Source organism: Plectropomus leopardus, chromosome 1 (assembly GCF_008729295.1).
Source record: "Plectropomus leopardus isolate mb chromosome 1, YSFRI_Pleo_2.0, whole genome shotgun sequence".
Lineage (NCBI taxonomy): Eukaryota > Metazoa > Chordata > Actinopteri > Perciformes > Serranidae > Plectropomus > Plectropomus leopardus.
The window spans coordinates 9,909,296-9,929,928 of NC_056463.1; the positions used below are offsets into that span (position 1 = coordinate 9,909,296).

The following is a 20,633-nucleotide window of genomic DNA, read 5'->3' on the forward strand; positions in this document are numbered from 1 at the left end:
TTTAAAAAAATTAAACAAAGTTTTTCTCACATATTTCAGAATTATATGTGTGCATGTGACTTTAGCATTATTTTACTTTAGAGCTGCGTAGGAGGCGCGAGACTGTCGCGAGACCATCCATGTAAGCACAACAGTTACCTTTTTAAAACAAATTCATTGTTACTATTTCTGAGAAACATGTTAATTCAGCCTTTAACTCGCATTTTGTCTGGCAGCAGAGACGGCGGGGAGTTTATCTGCTCCAGGGGTGGTCATGAGTGAAGTCACATGACTTTCTATTTATATATAAATAGTGCGGCAGTGATATCGAAACTGCGGAAGGTCGACTGTCTGCCCTCGCGAGCAGACGACGGAAATTGGGGGTAGGACGTCTGACAGGTGACCCTGCTGCTGAGGGAAAGTTGAACCATTAACCTGCTCTTTCTGGGAATCTGAAAGGCAAGTCTGACAATAATAAAAACGCAAATCCTTTAATTTATGAATGAAGTAGTAAAAAGGTGGAGTGTGAAGGGCACTGATTGACTGTGTGATACAATGAATGAAAAATGGTAAATAGTGTACAGCTGGTCTGACTCAGGTGCCAAAACACCAAGAAGAGTGCCTACTGTTTTTCACACTTAAAATTTGTGGGTGTTTTTTTTTTTTTTTTTTTTTGAGAAATCAGCATTTTGAAACACTTATTGTTACACTTTTGGTTGTGTAAGCAGGTGTGTGTTTGTGTCCTGAGTCCTGATCTGTCCTCTCTAGGCCCACAACACTTTATCTAATTCCCTGCCCACTTGTCTCTGCTCCGGCTCACAACTACCAGCCCAGACTTGGCACAGTCTCCCCCCCTGTGCCGTCATAATTCCAGATCTCGCGAACAAGTCGGGGGTGTGTAATCAACCCTGGGCCCTGTGTGTGTGTGTGTGTCCTGCAGAGCTGAAATGTCACTTTGCTGTCTGTAGGCCTCGCTGCACAGACAACCTGCGACTAGGGGGGCTCAGGACTTACTTTTGGAGGAGGGGGCATTAAAATGTGCTTTATTATTTGACAGCTGTTAACTTTCCACCTACCTCTGCTTGTTTGTGTTCATCTTCAAAAGCCAGAGGGAGTCTCAGGCCGGACGCTCAGTGGCCATGTCGACCCTCCTGCGCTGCTTCTCCAGCTCCTCTGTCTTGTTCCAGCGAGGGGTCCGTCACAGGACACCTGGACGCAGGCATTTCAGGACTTTCCCTGTGTTATGGGACCAAAAGGCCTCCAGAGGTAGGAAATGTACAATCTCTGTGCTTAACCTTGCAATATTTTTGATTTTTTTTTTCACAGAGGACAGCCTGCATGCTTTCTTTTACTGTGGATTTCCTCTGTGTCTGAGGTTGAGGAATGAGAGTTCACTCAAGGACACTCTCCCTCTGGCCAGAAGAGTGGAAAAACTCCACAGATCGTGAACTGTTTGCAGCAGGTTGCTAGAGATGTTCCCAAAATAGGGAAGGCTGTAGCGAAGCAGGCAGAGGCCGGCTGTGCGCACTGTACTCGCTGCTAACATGTGAGAACATATGAGAGGTCAGTTAAAGGTGACATGTAAAAGTGTCACTGCAGTTCGGCAGGTCATGTTCATAGGCGTTTGTTTATAGAGTCTGTTTGCCGGGCACATGTCACAGAGCTTTTGTGGGAGTTTTGCGAGTTACTGAGTGCTTTAAAGTTTGAATTTTGAACATGTGGGAGTGCAGGCCTCTCTGCGTGTGCGCGCTGGCTCAGAGCCAATCACCTGCTAGTAATGTCTCCATGGTGGCGAGGTCACCACACCATGTATGGAGTGAAATGTGTAACCTGACACTGTTCTCCTGCTGCACAATCTTGACTCAGTGCGCATGCTCTCCTGTGTTGAGGTAAAGAAACAAAAGCTTCTCTGTTTTTTTACAAAGTGATGTTGTTTATTTGTATGAACGCTTCAAATCAATTTTATTTATATCTTCCAATACCACAAATATAGCCCCTTGAGACAAAATTTGTCTCAAGGGGCTTAACAATCTGTAACGCCTTCAATACCCTCTTTTCTTAGATTAGTGATACTTCAGTTTACTGCCTGTGGGCCAAATCTGGTCTGAAGACCATTTTTTAACTCACAATTCATATACATTCATTCATACAGGGATTTTTTGGTATTTTTATAGTGTAAATAAGATTGCAGATTGCATAAAATAGCATAAAAATAGAGCTTGTTTGTGTATTAAAGTGCGTGTCAAGAGATGATTCCTCAAACCAGAAGCTTAAGCCCCAAATGTCCTAAAACACCAGAAACACCACTCTGTACACCTGATCTGTGCGAAAATGAGTGAGGACATCAAATGTTGAAAGCTTTAACAAGCAATTCATTTATTACACACCGGCCAAAACAATAAAACCACTGGTGGGTGATGTGAATTAAATTGATTAAGTCGTTACAACGCAATGTTCTTTTGGGAAAACTCTGGTTCTGGCATCCATGTGGGTTCTACTTGATGTGCACCTCCCACCCAAACACCATTGCAGACCAAGTACTTCCCCTTCAAGAGAATAGCACTCCCTGATGGCAGAGGACAGCAGGACAGTGTGCTTTGCCACACCATAAAAACGGTTTAAGAGTGGCCCCATGAATGTGACAAAGACCCTCTTGCCTCCAAAGTCCCTGGATCCTGATTGAGCATCCGTGGGACATATCTGTACCCCACCTCACAACCCACAGGACTCAGAGGATTCACCACCAGTACCCCGGGGCCAGACTGCACAGGGCACCCACAGGGATCCTGTGGGTGCCTCAACAGGTCAGAGCCACGTTCGAACCAAGGAAGCCCCACCCTGGATCAGAGGCACCTCTGCGGTACCGCCATGTCCCAGGAATATTCGATTAGATTCGAATCTGGGGAATTTGCACATCAGGTCATCGGGTGCGTTCATGAATCTAATCTGATGTTCAAGACTAAACTGAGAGAGCAGGTCTACGAAACTGAGCTTTCTATTTCTACATGAATTAAGGACCGGTGAATCACACATTTACTCTGTTCAGCGCTCTGCTGCTTGTGTCAAAACAGACAAGCTCTCATTACGACACTCACTCACTTACTTACCTGTAATGCTTTTCATAGCTTTATATGTTCTGCAGACTCAAATATCAGCCGGTTTGTGTGTTAAGGTGTGCTCTACAAGGACCTGGTGGTTGGGGTTCCCAAGGAGACGGTACAGAATGAGCGTCGTGTGGCGTTGTCTCCTGCCGGTGTGGAGGCGCTGGTCAAACAGGGCTTCCAGGTGCAGGTGGAGAGCGGAGCTGGAGAGGAATCCAAGTTCTCTGATCAGCAGTACAGAGATGCTGGAGCCACCATCACTGATGTCAACGGAGCCCTTGGCTCAGACTTGGTCCTAAAGGTTCGAACACGAACAAGTTTCTATCCCAGAACAAGTCTGTTTCTAGTGGAGTCTAGATATTACTGAATTTCTACTCCTGTAACTTACTTTTTTCTGCTGTAGGTTCGAGCCCCCAGTCTGAGCGAGGCAGACCTCCTGAAGCCTAACTCCACCTTGGTGAGCTTCATCTATCCAGCCCAGAACCCCGAGCTGATGAGCAAGCTGTCAGAGAGGCAGAGCAATGTGCTGGCCATGGACCAGGTGCCCAGAGTTACCATCGCACAGGGCTACGATGCTCTCAGCTCCATGGCTAACATCGCTGGGTAAAAAAATAAACATTTACAGGCAGATTCAAAGTTTTTTAGCTGTTCAGAAGTGATTAGTTACAGTAGATTTCACTTGAATGTTTGTTTTTTAGGTACAAGGCTGTGGTTCTGGCTGCTAACCACTTTGGCAGATTCTTCACTGGTCAGATCACAGCTGCAGGAAAAGTACCCCCAGCTAAGGTAACTGTCAATGCAAGTCAACATGGGTGTCTTCAGTCTTCTCCCAGTATGTCCTCATTAATGTTACTGTCCACAGGTCCTGGTTATCGGAGGCGGAGTGGCTGGTTTGGCAGCAGCAGGTGCAGCCAAGTCGATGGGAGCCATAGTCAGAGGGTTTGACACCAGGTAGAAGAAGAAAAACAGACACTGGGCCTCATGCAAGGAACAATATATGGATACATTTTCTCTTATTTTTGTTCTTATTCAGTTAGTACTCTGATTTTTTAGATTCACCAGTGTTTTCTTATTTTTGCTTTTCTCTTAGGTTAGAGAAAATTTTACGAGATTGATAACGAGATTGTTCGAGAGCACTCATACCAAAATAAGATAAAAACATTTATTTTTTATGGTCCGCAAATTGTGCAAGAAAAAATACATTTTATATTTGACGAACATTTAAAAAATGCATGAATATCATTTAATCAAATTTAGATAATGTTTCAGAGTAATTATTATGACTGGATTATTTGATTTCAGGGCTAAAGAAATACTACTATACTTAGTGCATTGATCTTCTTACTGTGATTTCAGTTACTCTGTGTCCCTCTGCTGACCAGTGCTGGAATGTAACTAATTATATTTACTATAAGTACTGTTCTTAAGTGCAAATCTGAGGAGCTTTTACTTTATTTGAGTATTTTTATCTCCTGCCACTTTCTATAGAGGGAAATATTGTACTTGATACTCCACCACAGTTATTTGCTAATGACTTTACAAATTAAGATCTATGTGCACAAACCATATAAAATTATATAAGTGCAGCTAAAACCATTAGTCAGTTAATTAGAAAATTAAATGGTAGTCATTTTTATAATTGTATAAGTCATTTTTGATGCAAAAAACATTTCATGGTTCAAGTTTCTTATATATACCGTTATGTATAAGGACTTGCTGCTTTTCCTTTTAATTATTTGATTCATTAAATTATGTTAACCTTTTTGCATGTGTACAATTTACATTTAATACTGAAATACACTTTCCTGAAATGACATTTACTAACAGAAGGCCTACGTCAATTTAACAACTGCAGAAGTTTTCCTTTTTATAATCTTTTTTTTTGGTGTCATGTCTCCAGTCTTGGACATGTGAGTCTTTGCACACGTCACAAAACCTGCCCTTTATAAAGTGTTTGGGGGGGGGATTCAATGATGAATCCCACTTGATCAAGTGGGATTCATCATTGAACACACCTAAGTGAGAGCAGATTTGGGTGGTTAAGAGTGTTTGGTGCATCTGGAGTTTACTTCGGTTGTTTTTCTCTTACCAGAAAATTAAGAGAAAATATAAGAGAGATTTAAGAGAATGTTGCTGCAAGAAGCCTTTATGTCTCAGACTGCACACTGATGGTAAGAATTATTATAACTTTAAAAATAATAAGTGTTTTTTGACTGTCAGGCCAGCAGCCCTGGAGCAGTTCAAATCATTCGGGGCAGAGCCTTTAGAGGTAGACTTCAAAGAGTCTGGCGAGGGGGTCGGAGGTTACGCCAAAGAGATGTCGAAGGAGTTCATTGATGCTGAGATGGCCCTGTTCGCCAAGCAGTGTAAAGAGGTGGACATTGTCATCAGCACAGCTCTGATTCCAGGTCAGTCACACGAGCACCATCTCCCTCTCTTGTCTGTTTCTTTCAGTGTTTAAAGCTGTATTCATCAATATATTTGGCAAAGTAAAACCAAACCAAACGTTGAATATATTCTTAAATCTGACTGAAATCATTCTGATTACATATTCCAACTGCCCGCTGTGAAACGCCTAATCTGTTGGATATATAACAAGAAGAAAGTTGGTTTTTTTTTTACATATTGACAGAATTAAATTCATTCAATACACAAGGTATAGAAGGACAAAAAGAGGTTCCAGCTGTTTATACAATTTAGTAGTAAGTGACACAGTTTACTTTTTATCTGCAAAATACAGATGTCCCCTAAGCACCTCAAATGCACACTTGGTAGATGTTAAAAAATGATTAATGTTCCTTTTATGTTTCATATGCTAGGCTACAGTTAACTGCACATTGGGATTGTAACAACAACAACCCCTAACAGCTGGGATCAAACTGTTGCACTGGATGGGCAGACCTTGTTCAGAGCCGACAGGACACAAGACTCTGATGCAAATTCAAAAAATGCACTGCAGGAATTGAATGATGCCACCAGCAGTGACATGCCCAAGGAACCTGAAGAAATCTTTAAAGTAGCTGCCGATTTTAATCAACTCATCCTTCAACTCCAAAGACGTAGCAGGATCAAGGATAAATGTAATCTGTTTAAAAAAATGACAAATATATCTACCTTCTACCTTCTAAAGGTAGTGTTTCAAAATCAAATAATACATGTTTAATCAGAGCACTCACATTAGAAGGTATATATAATTTTAATCTATGAACAATAGAAACAGCAACACATCTAGTTGGCCAGAGACATGACTTTAAGTCAATGCCAGTGTTGCCTCATGCTATTGATTGTCTAAGTAGGGACTTAACTGCTAACACATTAGCCATAACAATATGATGCTTGTTTTGATGCTTGTTCAGGCGTTTTACTGCCAACTTGTGGCCAAAAAATGATTAATGCAGCTGTGATATGGATTCACTGTCCTTTGATTGTCCTGTTAACTAGATCACACAATATTATGAACATTTAGTGCATCTCATCTGCCCCTGTGGGAGCGTTTCCATCCACCTATTTTTTTAAATTTGCACAAGTATGCACAAGTATGTAACCAGAACTCTTCCAAGGGGTTTGAGTGGTGCTCTTTCAACTCTTTGTAACCTGGATCAACATCACTTTACTTGTGCTGCATTCAGATGGCTGTTGCAAGTATTTTAGCCTTTGAAACCTGAACAAAATGGTTTTATTTCTTAGAAAAAGAAAGAAACACAGGAAAAATGCAATGATCTACCTGGCAGAGAAATGTCTCAATGGGGGGATATTAGAAAATGATACGAAAACTATATTTTTGATTTTTAAATCTTTATACATTTTTAAATATATATTTTATTATTGTTTTTATATATTTTCAGCAATTTTTTTTTTTTTTTTGGGGGGGGGGGGCATCTCTTTCAAGTTGCTAATTGCCTTCTCCCCAGGGTTTTGACATAAAATCAATATGATTTGCTTGAGTTTCAAAGGGTTAATAAAGTCATCTCTTTGTGCCCTCTTCTGCATTCTGCACCTGACTGCAGAGTTAGCACCACCCACTGCTTATCTTGATAAACCAACCCCCAATATTAGCATAATAGTAGTCAATTGAAAAGCACTCATTTTTGCATTTTCTTTGTCATATTTTCTGAAAATTCAGTTAAAGTTCGCACCACACTGGGATAGAAACCCACTTTATGTTTGCTGTTCCCATGCAGGGAAGCGGGCTCCCATTCTGATCAAAAAGGAGTTTGTGGAGTCGATGAAGGACGGCTCTGTGGTGGTGGATCTGGCTTCAGAGGCAGGTGGCAACATTGAGACCACCAAACCTGGAGAGCTGTACGTTCACAAGGTGAGTTTTCTTTGCACTCAGCAGATAAAAAAATAAATAAATAAATCCTGACTTAATGTAAAATGTACTGATGATGTACTTGTTTTTGTAACTAGGGAGTGACACACATTGGCTACACAGACCTGCCCAGCCGCATGGCCACCCAGGCCAGCACTCTATATTCCAACAACGTACTGAAGCTGCTAAAAGCCATCAGCCCAGACAAGGAGTACTTCCACTATGAACCCAAAGACGAGTTTGACTATGGAACACTTGACCATGTCATCCGTGGGACTCTTGTTATGAAGGTGGGTTTTTTATTTGTTGTAACTGTCCGCTGGCAGCCTCCGAATTTGCTGGCATCCCTCCCTCCCTCTCGGCATGAGCTATCAGATCCTGTCATGCTACGATACTGCGCCAAATGAGTACTAAAAACCCAGTCCCAGCTGGGAATAGCTCATGTTGGATCCCAGCAAGAATGTTATGAACGTTTCAAAATATACTTTTCCAGGAATTTTGGCTTTGACACTTTGTTTATGGCAGAGAAAGCATGCAACCTCAACAGGACATATCGGTTTACCCCTTGTTAAACTAAGCATTATTCAGGCCCCTTAAAAGAGAATTTATCTTTGAAAACCACTGGTAACTGGTTCGTGATTGCTGTTTGTTCAGTATAATCTCCTATGCGGTCCATGAATTTGTGTTTTGAGTGCTCCCACCATCCAGCCGAGATCTCCCACAATGCAAGTCTTGATGTCTGTTTCTCACGCAAAACTCTGTGGATGTCCTCTGTGTTCTCACACTCGTCCTCTCGTGTGTGTTTTCTAATGTGTCCAGGAAGGCAAGAACATTTTCCCGTCCCCCCTCCCCAAAACAGCTCCCCCAGCACCGGTGAAACAGAAAACAGTCGCAGAGTTGGAGGCTGAGAAGGCGTCGGAGATCTCCCCCTTCACACGCACAATGACCTCTGCTGGCATCTACACCGGAGGTCAGACACGAGTACACAGACACAGAAACATTCAGTCAACTGGACATCTGACACAATTTCATGCTCTATGAAGTCATTTTATACTCTTATACAATACTCTTAAAAATACCCAATTCCAGAAAAATGGTCCTTCTCTACTGAGGAAAACTCAAAATTTAGATTCAGCTATACATTTAACTGTATGTCAATATATGGAATTATTTAGCATTGTTTGTAGCAGTTCCAAATAGAACTGAAACAATAGGTTGAAAATAAATCACCATTTATCTTTATGATCAATTAAGTACATTTTAGGTCTGGGAATTGATAAGATTTTAGTGATCCAAGTGCCATTATTAATTCTGTCAATTTACTTATCGATTCCTTATCAATTTTCTGTGTGCTGGTGGTTTTATTCATCATCTAAAATAGATGAAATGAGGGAATATTTGTACAGCATTTGTTTTCATTTAGGTGTTCTTAGTCAAAGAAAAATCTGCTAAGTCTGCCTGCATAGGGTTACTTTATATATGCATACTGTTTTTATTAAAACGCGATACTTACCGACAATAACACATACTGCTTGTTTGTGAAGCTGTGGCGCTTGCATGTATCAAATACTGTGTGTTAAATATAAAGCATTTCTGGAGTTCAAGCCCATGTATCACTGGAAGATGTTTTAGCATATTGCTGGTGTTTCCACCCTTACTTGAAATTTTATAGACATGACAAGCAGCATTGTTGTCATCTTTCTTTATGGAGTGAAGCCACGCTTTGGACTGTCTCCTTCTTGTTGCGAGTTTCCAGCAGCGTAGATGCACAAGTTTGAAGCCATTGTTTTGCAACTGTAACAGAAACATGCCGGGATCAATAAAAGGAAATGATTTACTTGGAGGCATACAAATCTGATGGATCAAACAATTTGGAGGCTGTTCTCAATTTTCATCCCAAGAACATTTTCAAACAAAAATGCCAAACATTTGGATGATTTAAGCTTCTCAAATGTAAAAATGTGCTGCCTTTCCTTTTCTTACATCTTTAAAAAAAAATGAGCATCTTTGGGTTCAGACTTCTTGTTTGGACAATAAAAAAGCAATGTGATGTCCCAATGAGCTTAAAAATGCCTCCTTGAGAGAATTATTTTCACAATTTTTCTATTATATTATTGACTGAAAGATGAATTTATAATCAAGAAAATAATCTGCACATTCATTTATTATTAAAAAATAAGTTGTTAATTGCAGCTGTAGTTCTCAACTGTGTTGTGTGGAAAGTTTTTGCCTAAGGTTTTTCTCACTGGGAGCACTGAGATCACCACATCTTGATGGGACATTTGAACGTAGACATTATAATTGGGCTCAGTGGGGAATACATTTTTCAGTAAAGTATGACGTTCAGCTCTTTGAAGTTTCAGAGAAACTATGAATCATCACACTTGCATAACCTGTTATGAAATTAGAAGTTTTCCTCTTCAGTTATTCAGTTGCTTTAATGCTCAAAAGGGACAGGGGGGGAAAACAACTGCATATTTTGTTCCACTGCATCAAAATGGAAAGAATTTTACTCAAGCATACAAACGTAACGGCAACACTGCTGTGTCTCTGTAGGTGTCTCAACCTGCCTCGCTCTGGGCATCATCTCTCCCAACGCCGCCTTCACTCAGATGGTCACCACCTTCGGCTTGGCTGGGATTGTGGGATACCACACTGTGTGGGGCGTGACCCCCGCTCTGCACTCACCCCTCATGTCGGTCACCAATGCCATCTCAGGTCAGGAGTCAGTATAAAATGATTATGGCCAGATGTAAAATTGCTGTTTTTCTAACAGCGATGGTAACTTTTTTGTTCTCTCTTGTCTGTCCTCTCTGGCAGGCTTGACAGCAGTTGGAGGTCTGGTGCTGATGGGTGGAGGTCTTACACCCTCCTCCCTGCCTGAGAGTCTCGCTCTTGCTGCAGCCTTTGTTTCCTCCATCAACATTGCAGGTCTGATGTTCAACACTTAAACACAAAAAAACCCAACAAAGAACTAATTTCCTTTCCAGTTTAATAAAAGAAAAATGTGTGTATGTTCAGGTGGTTTCCTGATCACACAGAGAATGTTGGACATGTTCAAGCGTCCCACTGACCCTCCTGAGTACAACTACCTGTACCTGCTGCCTGGGTCTGCGTTTGTCGGAGGATACGGAGCCTCAGTGTACGCCGGATACAACATCGAGCAGGTTATACATCCTGTCATTCCACTCACATTTGTTCTCATTTAAAAATATATTGCATCAAGAAATAAGTAGCATTAAAGATTCAGTAGGTAACATTTATAAAAACGCTGAAAAACAGTAAAGAGTGCTCATATTTAAAATCAGAATCAGAAATACTTAATTGATCCGGGGGGGGGGGGCGTTGTTGTTGATTACAGTTGCTCTGATGCCAGCATAGAGAATTATCACAAGTAGAAATAAGTACCAGCAAAAGTATATAGAAATGTAAAATAGAAATACAGTAAGAGCAAACAATTAGCACAGTGTCTAAATATTTAAATATTAAAAAAAAAAAAACATGTATAGTATGTTGAGTGTGTGTAAAAATCTAAATGTAAGAAATGCAGTAATAGACATTTAGCACTAAAATGTGAATATTTGAATTATAATATGGATAATGTGCATGTGTAAATTGTGTAAAATATGAAACTGTTTATGCTACAGTGCAATGTATAAAACTAGTATGTAAGATAAAAATAAAATAATAAAACTGTAGCTATACCCTGGCAGTAGTGCAAGAGACAGAAAATCTGTGAAAAAATCATGTTCCTCTGTCTCTGGCCCTAATGGTAACTGCAAAAATCCACAAAACCTGAACGAAAACAACCAATCAGAGTCAGGAGGAGTCTTTGATGCAGTGTCACTGCACAGTCTCCACACCCTGCACATACTCTTACTTAGTCAAGCTCAGTGTCTTCAGCGTGCAGCTTCAGTCTCAGTTTTGCATCCTTTCGGTCCCATGAACTCACTCCACCTCGCAAAGGCTGCTCTGATGTTTACTGTTGTTTCATCTGTTTTTAGTGCTGTTGTCAGCAGCGCAGCATATGCACGAGCAGTGATTGACATTGTTAGACTCCTGGCTCTGATTGGTTGTTTTCATTCAGGTGTGATGGATTCTTGATAATGTTATTAGGAGCACTAACAGGAGCCATGGAAAAATAATTTATTTTTCTAATGTACTAACGTCAGAACATAGTGACAGTTCAAGCAAATATGATAAAGTTGTTTTTTTTTGTAAAAGTTATCTACAGTACCTTTAGGTAGCTTGTCAGTAAATTAAAATAACAGTCAGAGTATGGCTTTGGTTGTGTTCATAGTGATTTTTTTTTTTGTCAGTTTATAAATTGCATTGATTGGTATTAGGGGACATTGTCTTTAGGACTATAAAATGATTCCAAAACCATCAAAATAATAATATATAATATACTGTAATATCAAAATAGCTACATACAACTTCTTTTTAATTTGGCTTTATTCATTGTTGAACTTGTTTTATTCATTTGTTTATTTCTTACTGATGATCCAAGGACAGCTTGTTGAGATCAAATAAAACTCTATTTATTTGAAGGAAATTACTGTGTAGCAGTTGCAGTAGTGAGAATAGTGCCAGTATGAATAGTGCAAATATAAAAAGTCTAAGATACCAACAAACTGCAAATCCAAAAATATGTTCAATAAATACATTGCTGAAATCAGGTTAACAATATGGGTCATAGAAAAAAACCCAAATTGGATATATATGTATGTATGAGTGACTTGACTGTGACTCTTACCATGATCAAGCGCTACACGCATAAGTCATTTCTTTTTTGTTATTTCAGATGATGTATTTGGGCTCAGGCTTGTGTTGTGTCGGGGCGCTGGCAGGCCTCTCTGCTCAGGGCACCAGTCGTTTGGGGAACGCCCTGGGCATGATGGGAGTGGCGGGGGGCATTGCTGCCACGCTCGGTGCTCTCAAACCTTCACCAGAGCTGCTGTCTCAGATGTCTCTGGCCATGGCCACAGGAGGAACCCTGGGTAGGTAGCCGCCTGCTTTTAGGCCCACTCTGGCATGGATTATCATCTGCCGCAGCACTGCTTACTTTAGTCCCTTGTTATTGATCACTATCTAAATCCCACTGTGAAACATGCTGTGCTGCATCATGACAAAGAGACCAGAGCATTTCTGGGTTTCAGTCTCCATTTAAAAAGAAACAAAATTAATAAAGCCTGTGCATGGGTCCTTTTAAAGTCTTAACAGTTTGTTTAGAAAACTCCAAGACCATCATGAATGAGTTACATGTTATTAACTTTGCATGCGACTGCCCCGGTCTTTTGAAGAGTGTGATTTTTTTGCTAATTCATAACAGAGCATCCATCATGCTGTCCAGATTCAGAGATGAGTGGATTTCGTCATCATGTGTGAATGTTGTACATGTTAATAGTAATTTGAGAAAGCAGGATGATAAATGATGTTTTAATCAGCATGCACACACGCAGGCAGCAGAGCATGAGGGTTTACTCAGTGTTAAATTAGTGACCCCGTGTTTTCGAGAAAGCATACTTTGGACTCATTAGACAGGCTTTGAAGATCAGGCCCCATTTGTGGAGAGTAAAGTTACAGAAATCAGGTGTTTGCCTTTTAACCATTTTGCTTTTTTGAAATTATTTTTATTCAATCATAGCCAAGAAGTGTGGTGTCTGGTGTTTGAGTCAGCCAGATAAACTGTTGTAACTCTGAGAGATTTATTGAGATCTGTTTTTGTCGGATCTTCATATCTCCTCTGCAGGTCTGACCATTGCCAAGCGTATTGAAATCTCAGACTTGCCGCAGCTCGTGGCAGCCTTCCACAGCCTTGTGGGGCTGGCGGCCGTTCTCACCTGTGTTGCCGAGTTCATGATTGAGTACCCCCACCTGGACACTCACCCAGCTGCCGGCGTACTCAAGACTGTGGCGTATCTGGGCACCTACATTGGAGGCGTCACTTTTAGCGGCTCACTGGTGGCCTACGGCAAGCTTCAAGGTAATAGATTTTACTTAAAGATTGATTTTTTTATTTTTTTATGTGAGGTTGTATAGTCAGCACTCTCCCAGTTTAGAGAAGCTGCAGGAGTACACATGGAAGCTAAGCTGTGTACTACCGTGGACGGGGGCAAAAACAGAATGTATTATAACCATCTAAAAGTCCCCACTTTAAAAATCCATAACAGTTCAAGAGTACACAAATTGAAAAAAAAAATAAAAAAAGAAATTAAAAAGAGAGTTCTAAAAATCAATGACCTGGAAAAAATACTTTAAAAAACCTTTTCCATTATGTTTTTGAAAGAAATCGCACCAATTTGCTAAGAGTTCATAGGTTAAATACTTGTGAAAGGTGTCTGAAAACAGCACAACAGAGTACAATAAAACTACTTTGTCCCTGCAATTAGTGAAAAATCGTAATTAAAAAAAAAGTCATTTATTATATTTTATTATAATTTTATTTTAATATTGATCAAGATAAGTAATGATAGGTTTTATCATAATCGTGTGGCCCTGGTACATTTTTTCTCCAAAGGGGGGCATGCAACATTTATTTAATACACTGACTGTGGATAAGTACCTCATACATCCCCTTATACCTATAACAAATAGAGCAAGGAGAGTATAAAAATGCATATATATATATATATATATATATATATATATATATATATATATATATATATACTGTGTGTGTGTGACATGTTTTAAAGTCTGTAGACTGTGTCCTTTACACGTCTGATCATTGTTCTTTATTTGACACAGACACACTAATACCCATATAAACACTCTGAGTTTTGCGTCTTCTGGTGCTGATTGTCTCTTTCATCTAGTTAAAGCCAAAGATCCTCTGGTAAATCCAGGCCTTGACTGGGGAGGGGGGTTGTGTGCATGTGTCAGCAGTCACTGGTTTACATTGCAGTGCCACTGATCAAGAGGAACGCATGAGAAGCTTTCTGGTAATTTGTTATGGGTAGGGGTTGCGTGGCTGTGGTTGTTGGAGGGCGGCTGTCTGATTTGTGGATGGGACAGACTCTTAGACGGCTGATTAGAGGCCTCCATGGAGACGTCTGAGAGTTCAAAGACACTCGACACTGCTGAGGAGAAAAGTGTGTTTACATGTTTTATCTTGTCAAATTATTCCCCTTCAGCCTTACAAAAAGAGTGACAGTCATTTCTGGCTTCTCTGAAGATTTTGTGCTGGAAATTTTTTTTTCTGCAGGCCTTCTGAACTCCGCCCCGCTGCTGTTGCCAGGACGACACGCGTTGAATGCCGGTCTGATGGCAGCGTCAGTGGGAGGCATGGTGCCCTTCATGCTCAGTTCCAGTTACAGCACTGGCATGGGGTGTCTAATAGGAGTGTCTGGGCTCTCCACTGTTATGGTGAGTTTCAGCAATTCACTTAGCTGAGAGCAGGTGAAGCAAAAAACATTACAAATAGCTGGAAAAGCTTGAAGATGTGCAACTTCTTAAAAACAAATTTTATCTTTTTTTTTTTAGAAAGTATGAATAAGGATTAAATATTCTTATTTAGAGCAAAAGTTAGTACTTTTTTCAGTTTGTGACCTGTATTCTGGGTAACCAGTGAGTGAAAATAGATCTTAATGGTAAAAGAATGTATAAAATTAATTTTTGGACATGATACTTTTAAACTAATGGCTGTTGTTACAAATTAGGCAGAACAGAAGTCTCATTTTGGAAACAAGTTGGTTTTAATTGGCTTAAAGGAACACTGTGTAAGACTTAGGGAGATTTAAAGGCATCTAGCTGTGAGGACTGCAGATCGTAACCAGCTGAGAGTACTCCCAGTAAAAATTCCTTCAGTTTTCAGTCTCTTCCTCTCCAAAACAAACAGACCATATGATTTAAACCTGTAAAGACAGATTTTTTGACATGAAAATGCTTTATTTAACGTTATTCTGATGCTCTTGTTGGTGAGGGGGCTGCTCACTATGAAGGCTGGCACGAAAGCATGAATGGCTCTGTCTACAGCCAGTGTTTGGTTTGTCCATTCTGAGCTACTGTAGAAACATGATGGTGTAACATAGCAATCTCCCACTTCCCAAAACCCACTTCCTTGTTGATATAAGCAGCTCATTCTTAGACACTTATTTTTAGTTGATTGAGAAAACATACTTATTATCTTCCATTTCTTCCAATATTTCCCCCTAAATCCTCCAGATTAGACCTCAAGTGGCTCAAATGTCTTTATCAACTTGATTTATTATTTCTTATCCAACCTCTGCACAGGGTGTAACCCTGACTGCAGCCATCGGAGGCGCTGACATGCCCGTGGTCATCACCGTGTTGAACAGCTACTCTGGATGGGCGCTCTGTGCTGAAGGTTTCCTGCTGGACAACAATCTCATGACGATTGTCGGAGCTCTCATTGGCTCTTCCGGTGCCATCCTCTCCTACATCATGTGTGTGGTGAGTAGACACCCACATGTGTGGATGTGCTCAGAGTGCTCAGCACATTTACCCGAGCCTGAGTTATTGTCTTCTTCTTCTCCAAGGCTATGAACCGCTCGCTGCCCAATGTGATCTTGGGTGGATACGGCACCACCTCCACAGCTGGCGGTAAGCCCATGGAGATTGTTGGCACTCACACTGAGGTCAACGTGGACCAGACCATCGACATTATCAAAGAGGCCAACAGCATCATCATCACACCAGGTACACACTGAACATGCAATGCAATGCATTTCTGAGTTCACAAGGAATGTCATTCTCAATATTGTGTCCAAAATGAATAATCTGGCTCACCGGCCAAAACAAATTCATCCAAAATGTATTTTATTCACCCAAAATTAAATAATTACGTGAATGAATTATTTTATTAATATTTGCTGTTTTAATTCAAGTTCTGTGCAAAACAGTAAACAAGGTGACAGATGGTTAATTGAACATTTTGTTCTTTTGACAAAAACCTGTCACATCATGGGAAAGTTAAATGCGTACTCCACTGATTTAGCATTGCCTACAATCTTGATGGTGGATATATCACTTGAGACAATTCATCACATTTCACGCAGATCCCTCTGGAGCCGCAAAGACTTTACACAACTTTTTTCATATGTAATAGTAATCCACAAGACCTGTTTTTTGTGTTAAATTGTTGCCGTTTCCCTTAAAGCCTTACTTTAGAGGAATATAAGGGAACCTCTGTGTCCATTTAAAGAGGTACTGCACATTTAAACATACTTTTTTAGCTGTAAACTAAATTATGACGAGACTGTGATGAAATACATCAGTGTTATATTAAACCATGCATTGCGTACCTATAGTACAGGGGCAAAAGCTTCTTCCCCAACACAAAATGGAGACCCTTTTGAGAAAGACCAGATCCTGTTGGAGAGAAAGATGTATAATGAGATTTGGGTCCACAACAGAGACTGAGGTGGAGCGCAGATTTAATATCAGATTCTCTCATCATCAGCGGATCCTCTTCTGGACTCCAGCTGCAGCTTTCACTGTCTGGATCAATAACGTCAAAGTTCTCTCTCATCTCATTAACTTCACCCTCAGTCTGACCGTTCTGCCAAAATGGGGATCAGAAATGTTTTTGCAGCAGCTCTGGAAAAGCAAAAAGTTTTTGCAAAGCATTTTAGAAATGGATTGATTGATGTGACAGTAATTAATTAAAACTATATTGAATATTGAGGCACAGTAACCACAAGAGGGAGCAGTTTGTCCATGAATGATTCCCTCGTGGACTCTCGAAGTACATAAATTGAGTGTGTCTTTACATGTTTGTCAGCAGAGAGTAAAGGATGATGTATCGGATTTTTGAGTGTGAGATGGAGCCCACATCCTGATTTATTAAATGGAAAAAGCCAGACTTGTCTGTCTGACAACCAAGTAGTTGTCAAATGGCCTGAGCAGGAGGAACCCTGCTGAATAACTTGGATACTTGGATTGCTGTTGTTTTCCAGTGGCTCCAAACCAACGCAAGGACAGCTGTGTGGTCCAACATGCTGCTTTGATTAGAGAAACAGTGAAAAGTCATAAGAGCTATTGAGTCCAGACTCGAGATTTCTCCATGTGCTGTCAACAACAAAGCACGGCAGTGAGGAAACAGAAGGCTCCAGTTGTCTGGGGAATTAAAAGATACAGGTTACGGGCGACTGGCTTCAAAAAACTCCATTAGGGGTAATGCTGAACTCTACAAGGTACCGGACCGCCAGGGTTAAATGGGGGTTATGCAGACCCGGCGAAAAGAGTTCTTTGCACGCAGGGGACCCAAATGCACACCACATATGTGAAAGGCTTCACAAGAAAAATGTGTCTCAGACCAATGAACCCCTGTGATTTAATACAGAGAGGAGACTTGTGGTGAGTGAGGACACGGAGAGGAGGACAAAAGACTGAAGGAATCACTGGTTTTATTGTTGTTGAACCCCTGCTGGATTGCTGTGTTTTCATTTAAAAATGAACAATAACTGTGTCAAATTCTCATTTATTTCAATAGGGCCATAAACACAAAACCAGAATAGGAAATACTATTGGATAATAGATTCAACCAAAGGAAGGATTACAAAATCCCTAGATACTAGTAAAATAAAGACGATTATATCCTCAGATAATGTCTGCAACTTCTGAGGCTGTTGTATGTTTATTTTCTGTGTTTGGTTTTTAGGTTGGGGTCTGTGTGCAGCAAAAGCTCAGTACCCGATTGCAGACATGGTGAAGATGCTGAGTGAGCAGGGCAAAGCTGTCAGGTGAAAGTCTACACTCGTCTTCATTTTCTCTATAAACAAAATTATTGCTGCTTTTTTTCCTCAGTGGATTTATTCTGATCTCCATATTTAAGGTCCAGTGTATATGATGAGGGGCATACGTCAGAGAGAAAGTATATAAAATTCATAACCATGTTGTCATTAACTACCTGAAACTAGGAATCATTATGTTTTCATTACCTAAAATGATCTGTTTATATCTACACGCATTTTCACAGTAGCCACTGTAGTTCTCCTACATGCTTGGCAGAAAGGAGAAGTTTCAGCTCTGAAACCTCACCGCTAGATGCCAATAATCCTACACACGGGACCTTTAAAGAAGAGCGAGGCAGAAGTAGCATTTTTGAGTGGTCCTAAGTACCGAACTTTCAACTTTCTTTTATGCGACTTTATATCTCACCACCACTACATGTTATAGGAATATAATTTTACTCCATTTGTGTGACAACTATTGTTTCTAGTTGCTTTTCAGATACAGATTTTGCCAAATAAACATATGAACATGTTAAAGATTAACTTACCCAGCAATATATCAAGTATTTAATACTAGCTTCATCTCCACCTACTACAACATGAAAATACTACTTACATGTTTATACTGTGCTGTTCCTTACAGGACTGGGAATCACCAGAGGCCCCATGATACAGTATTATTTCAATTTTTAAACCGTTAGTTATATATCGAGTATTGAAATAACATATATTGACAATATAAGGGACGTGCGGCACAAAAGAAGCAGGGCATCATTAATCAGCGAGCAGCTAATCAATAAGCGCCTCCAACAGGTTCGGTATCCACCCAGTGGCTGGTCGTATGCCCGGCCAGCTGAACGTCCTGTTGGCTGAGGCTGGCGTTCCCTATGATGTGGTCCTGGAGATGGATGAGATCAACGAGGACTTTCCAGGTAAACTTTTCTTAAAAAAAATATTTCTAGTGAGCTATTAGAAAATTTACTGCTACATGTTTGTCACTTTGGCAGCAAGGTGTCAGATAATAATACTGGATCAATTATATGTAATAATCTTTTCCCTCTTTCATTCACACTTGGCGCAGCCTCGTGTTGTCTTGATATTTAGACATGCCATGTTATCAGGGCAACAGACTTGTTTTCTTAGCAACCAGGCATGCAGTCTGAGACACATGGTTCTGTTTATGACAGCGGGAGATAAGTGTGGTGCTGGGGAACCCAATAACATTAGTGAGGAGGACAATTGCAGAGCATTTAGCCAGCGGTTTGTCTGTCTTGTGTATTAATGTGTAAACGTCTGTGGCCCACAGAGACAGACTTGACACTGGTCATCGGAGCCAACGACACGGTGAATTCTGCTGCGCAAGAGGATCCAAACTCCATCATCGCTGGCATGCCGGTCCTGGAGGTGTGGAAATCCAAACAGGTTAGCGTACCTTTTTTTTTAAATTATCTTTGATATGTTTTGCTGCACCTTTTTTAGCCCTGTAGTACAAAAAGTGACCATGTGACTTTTTCAAACTGTACTCCAGGTCATTGTGATGAAGCGTACCTTAGGCGTGGGCTACGCCGCAGTAGATAACCCCATTTTCTACAAGCCCAACACGTCAATGCTGCTGGGCGATGCCAAGAAGACGTGTGACAGCCTGCAAGCAAAGATCAGAGAGGCCTACTACTAGAGTCCCCTCGTGATCTCACCGTCACGGACAGAAGTTCTCAAGTGCACAGGCAGGTTGACAGAAACCATATTTCCAGCATTAGATTTCAGGTTATATATTTTTGGAGAAGAGATTTATTGGGTCTGCAACAAATGTGATTCGATTACAAAGATGCCCAAGATTCAAAAGATGATTTGTTTTGAACAATAAGGGATATGACAAAGTTAAAACACAGATGTGCAATGATTTGTAAATAAAATATTTAAATGTATCTGAAGTCTATTTCCTTGCATTTTTTTAATATTTAAAGGAATAACCCCCTTTAAGAAAACTTTTTTCTCTCACATGCTTTAAAGGTCAACAGAGAATTAAAAAAAAATCTTAATAAATCGAAGTCAGAGGTCTGTGTTTTAACAAAACTATATTAAAATGTTAGTTTACAAACTTTCACACATCTCATGCAGTATAATCCAAGTCTCATTTTATGCTCAGTATCTCCCAAACAGACAGCCCTTTCTGACAGATAACTAAAAATTAAACTTACCTATGCTCTCTTTTAAAGCCAGACTCCTATTGACAAAAATGGTCATTTTACCTCACTTAATACGAAGGCTGCTGGTCTCCCGTTGCCTCGAACTGAAGTTTATTGGCATTACTGTGCAACTTTGATAAATATAAAATAACCCTTTAAAACACCAAAGTCACCCAATAACACAAACTGACTCATGGAGGCAGTGTTCAACCAGCAGCTTCTGTGTTCAGTGAGGTAAAAATACTGTTTGAGTTTGTAAAAGGATGTTGTTTTTTTAAATATAGTTTTACTGTTTAATGTGCCGCCCCATGACTTAAATTCATTGAGAATTTTCTGGTTTGAGATTCTTCATTCACCA

The 20,633-nt window shown here is 40.3% G+C and overlaps 1 protein-coding gene across 2 annotated transcripts; it reads left to right on the forward strand.

Annotated features, from left to right (window-relative positions):
• The first annotated feature begins 327 nt into the window (after positions 1–327).
• Positions 328–20,014, forward strand: LOC121947082 (NAD(P) transhydrogenase, mitochondrial-like). Of its 2 annotated transcripts, XM_042491983.1 has the most exons (22): positions 328–438; positions 1,085–1,245; positions 3,152–3,381; positions 3,484–3,683; positions 3,779–3,866; positions 3,943–4,031; positions 5,301–5,488; positions 7,262–7,395; positions 7,491–7,682; positions 8,212–8,362; positions 9,949–10,110; positions 10,213–10,323; positions 10,414–10,559; positions 12,197–12,392; positions 13,145–13,378; positions 14,600–14,760; positions 15,628–15,807; positions 15,894–16,053; positions 18,017–18,098; positions 18,903–19,021; positions 19,396–19,511; positions 19,618–20,014. In XM_042491983.1, exons 2-22 carry the CDS (start codon positions 1,119–1,121, stop codon positions 19,762–19,764), a joined length of 3,213 nt encoding a protein of 1,070 aa, XP_042347917.1. In that variant the 5' UTR covers positions 328–438; positions 1,085–1,118; the 3' UTR covers positions 19,765–20,014. The 2 variants fall into 2 exon arrangements, with proteins under 2 accessions (XP_042347917.1, XP_042347908.1); XM_042491974.1 differs by lacking the exon at positions 328–438 and having other exon boundaries at positions 874–1,245.
• The last annotated feature ends 619 nt before the right edge of the window (positions 20,015–20,633 follow it).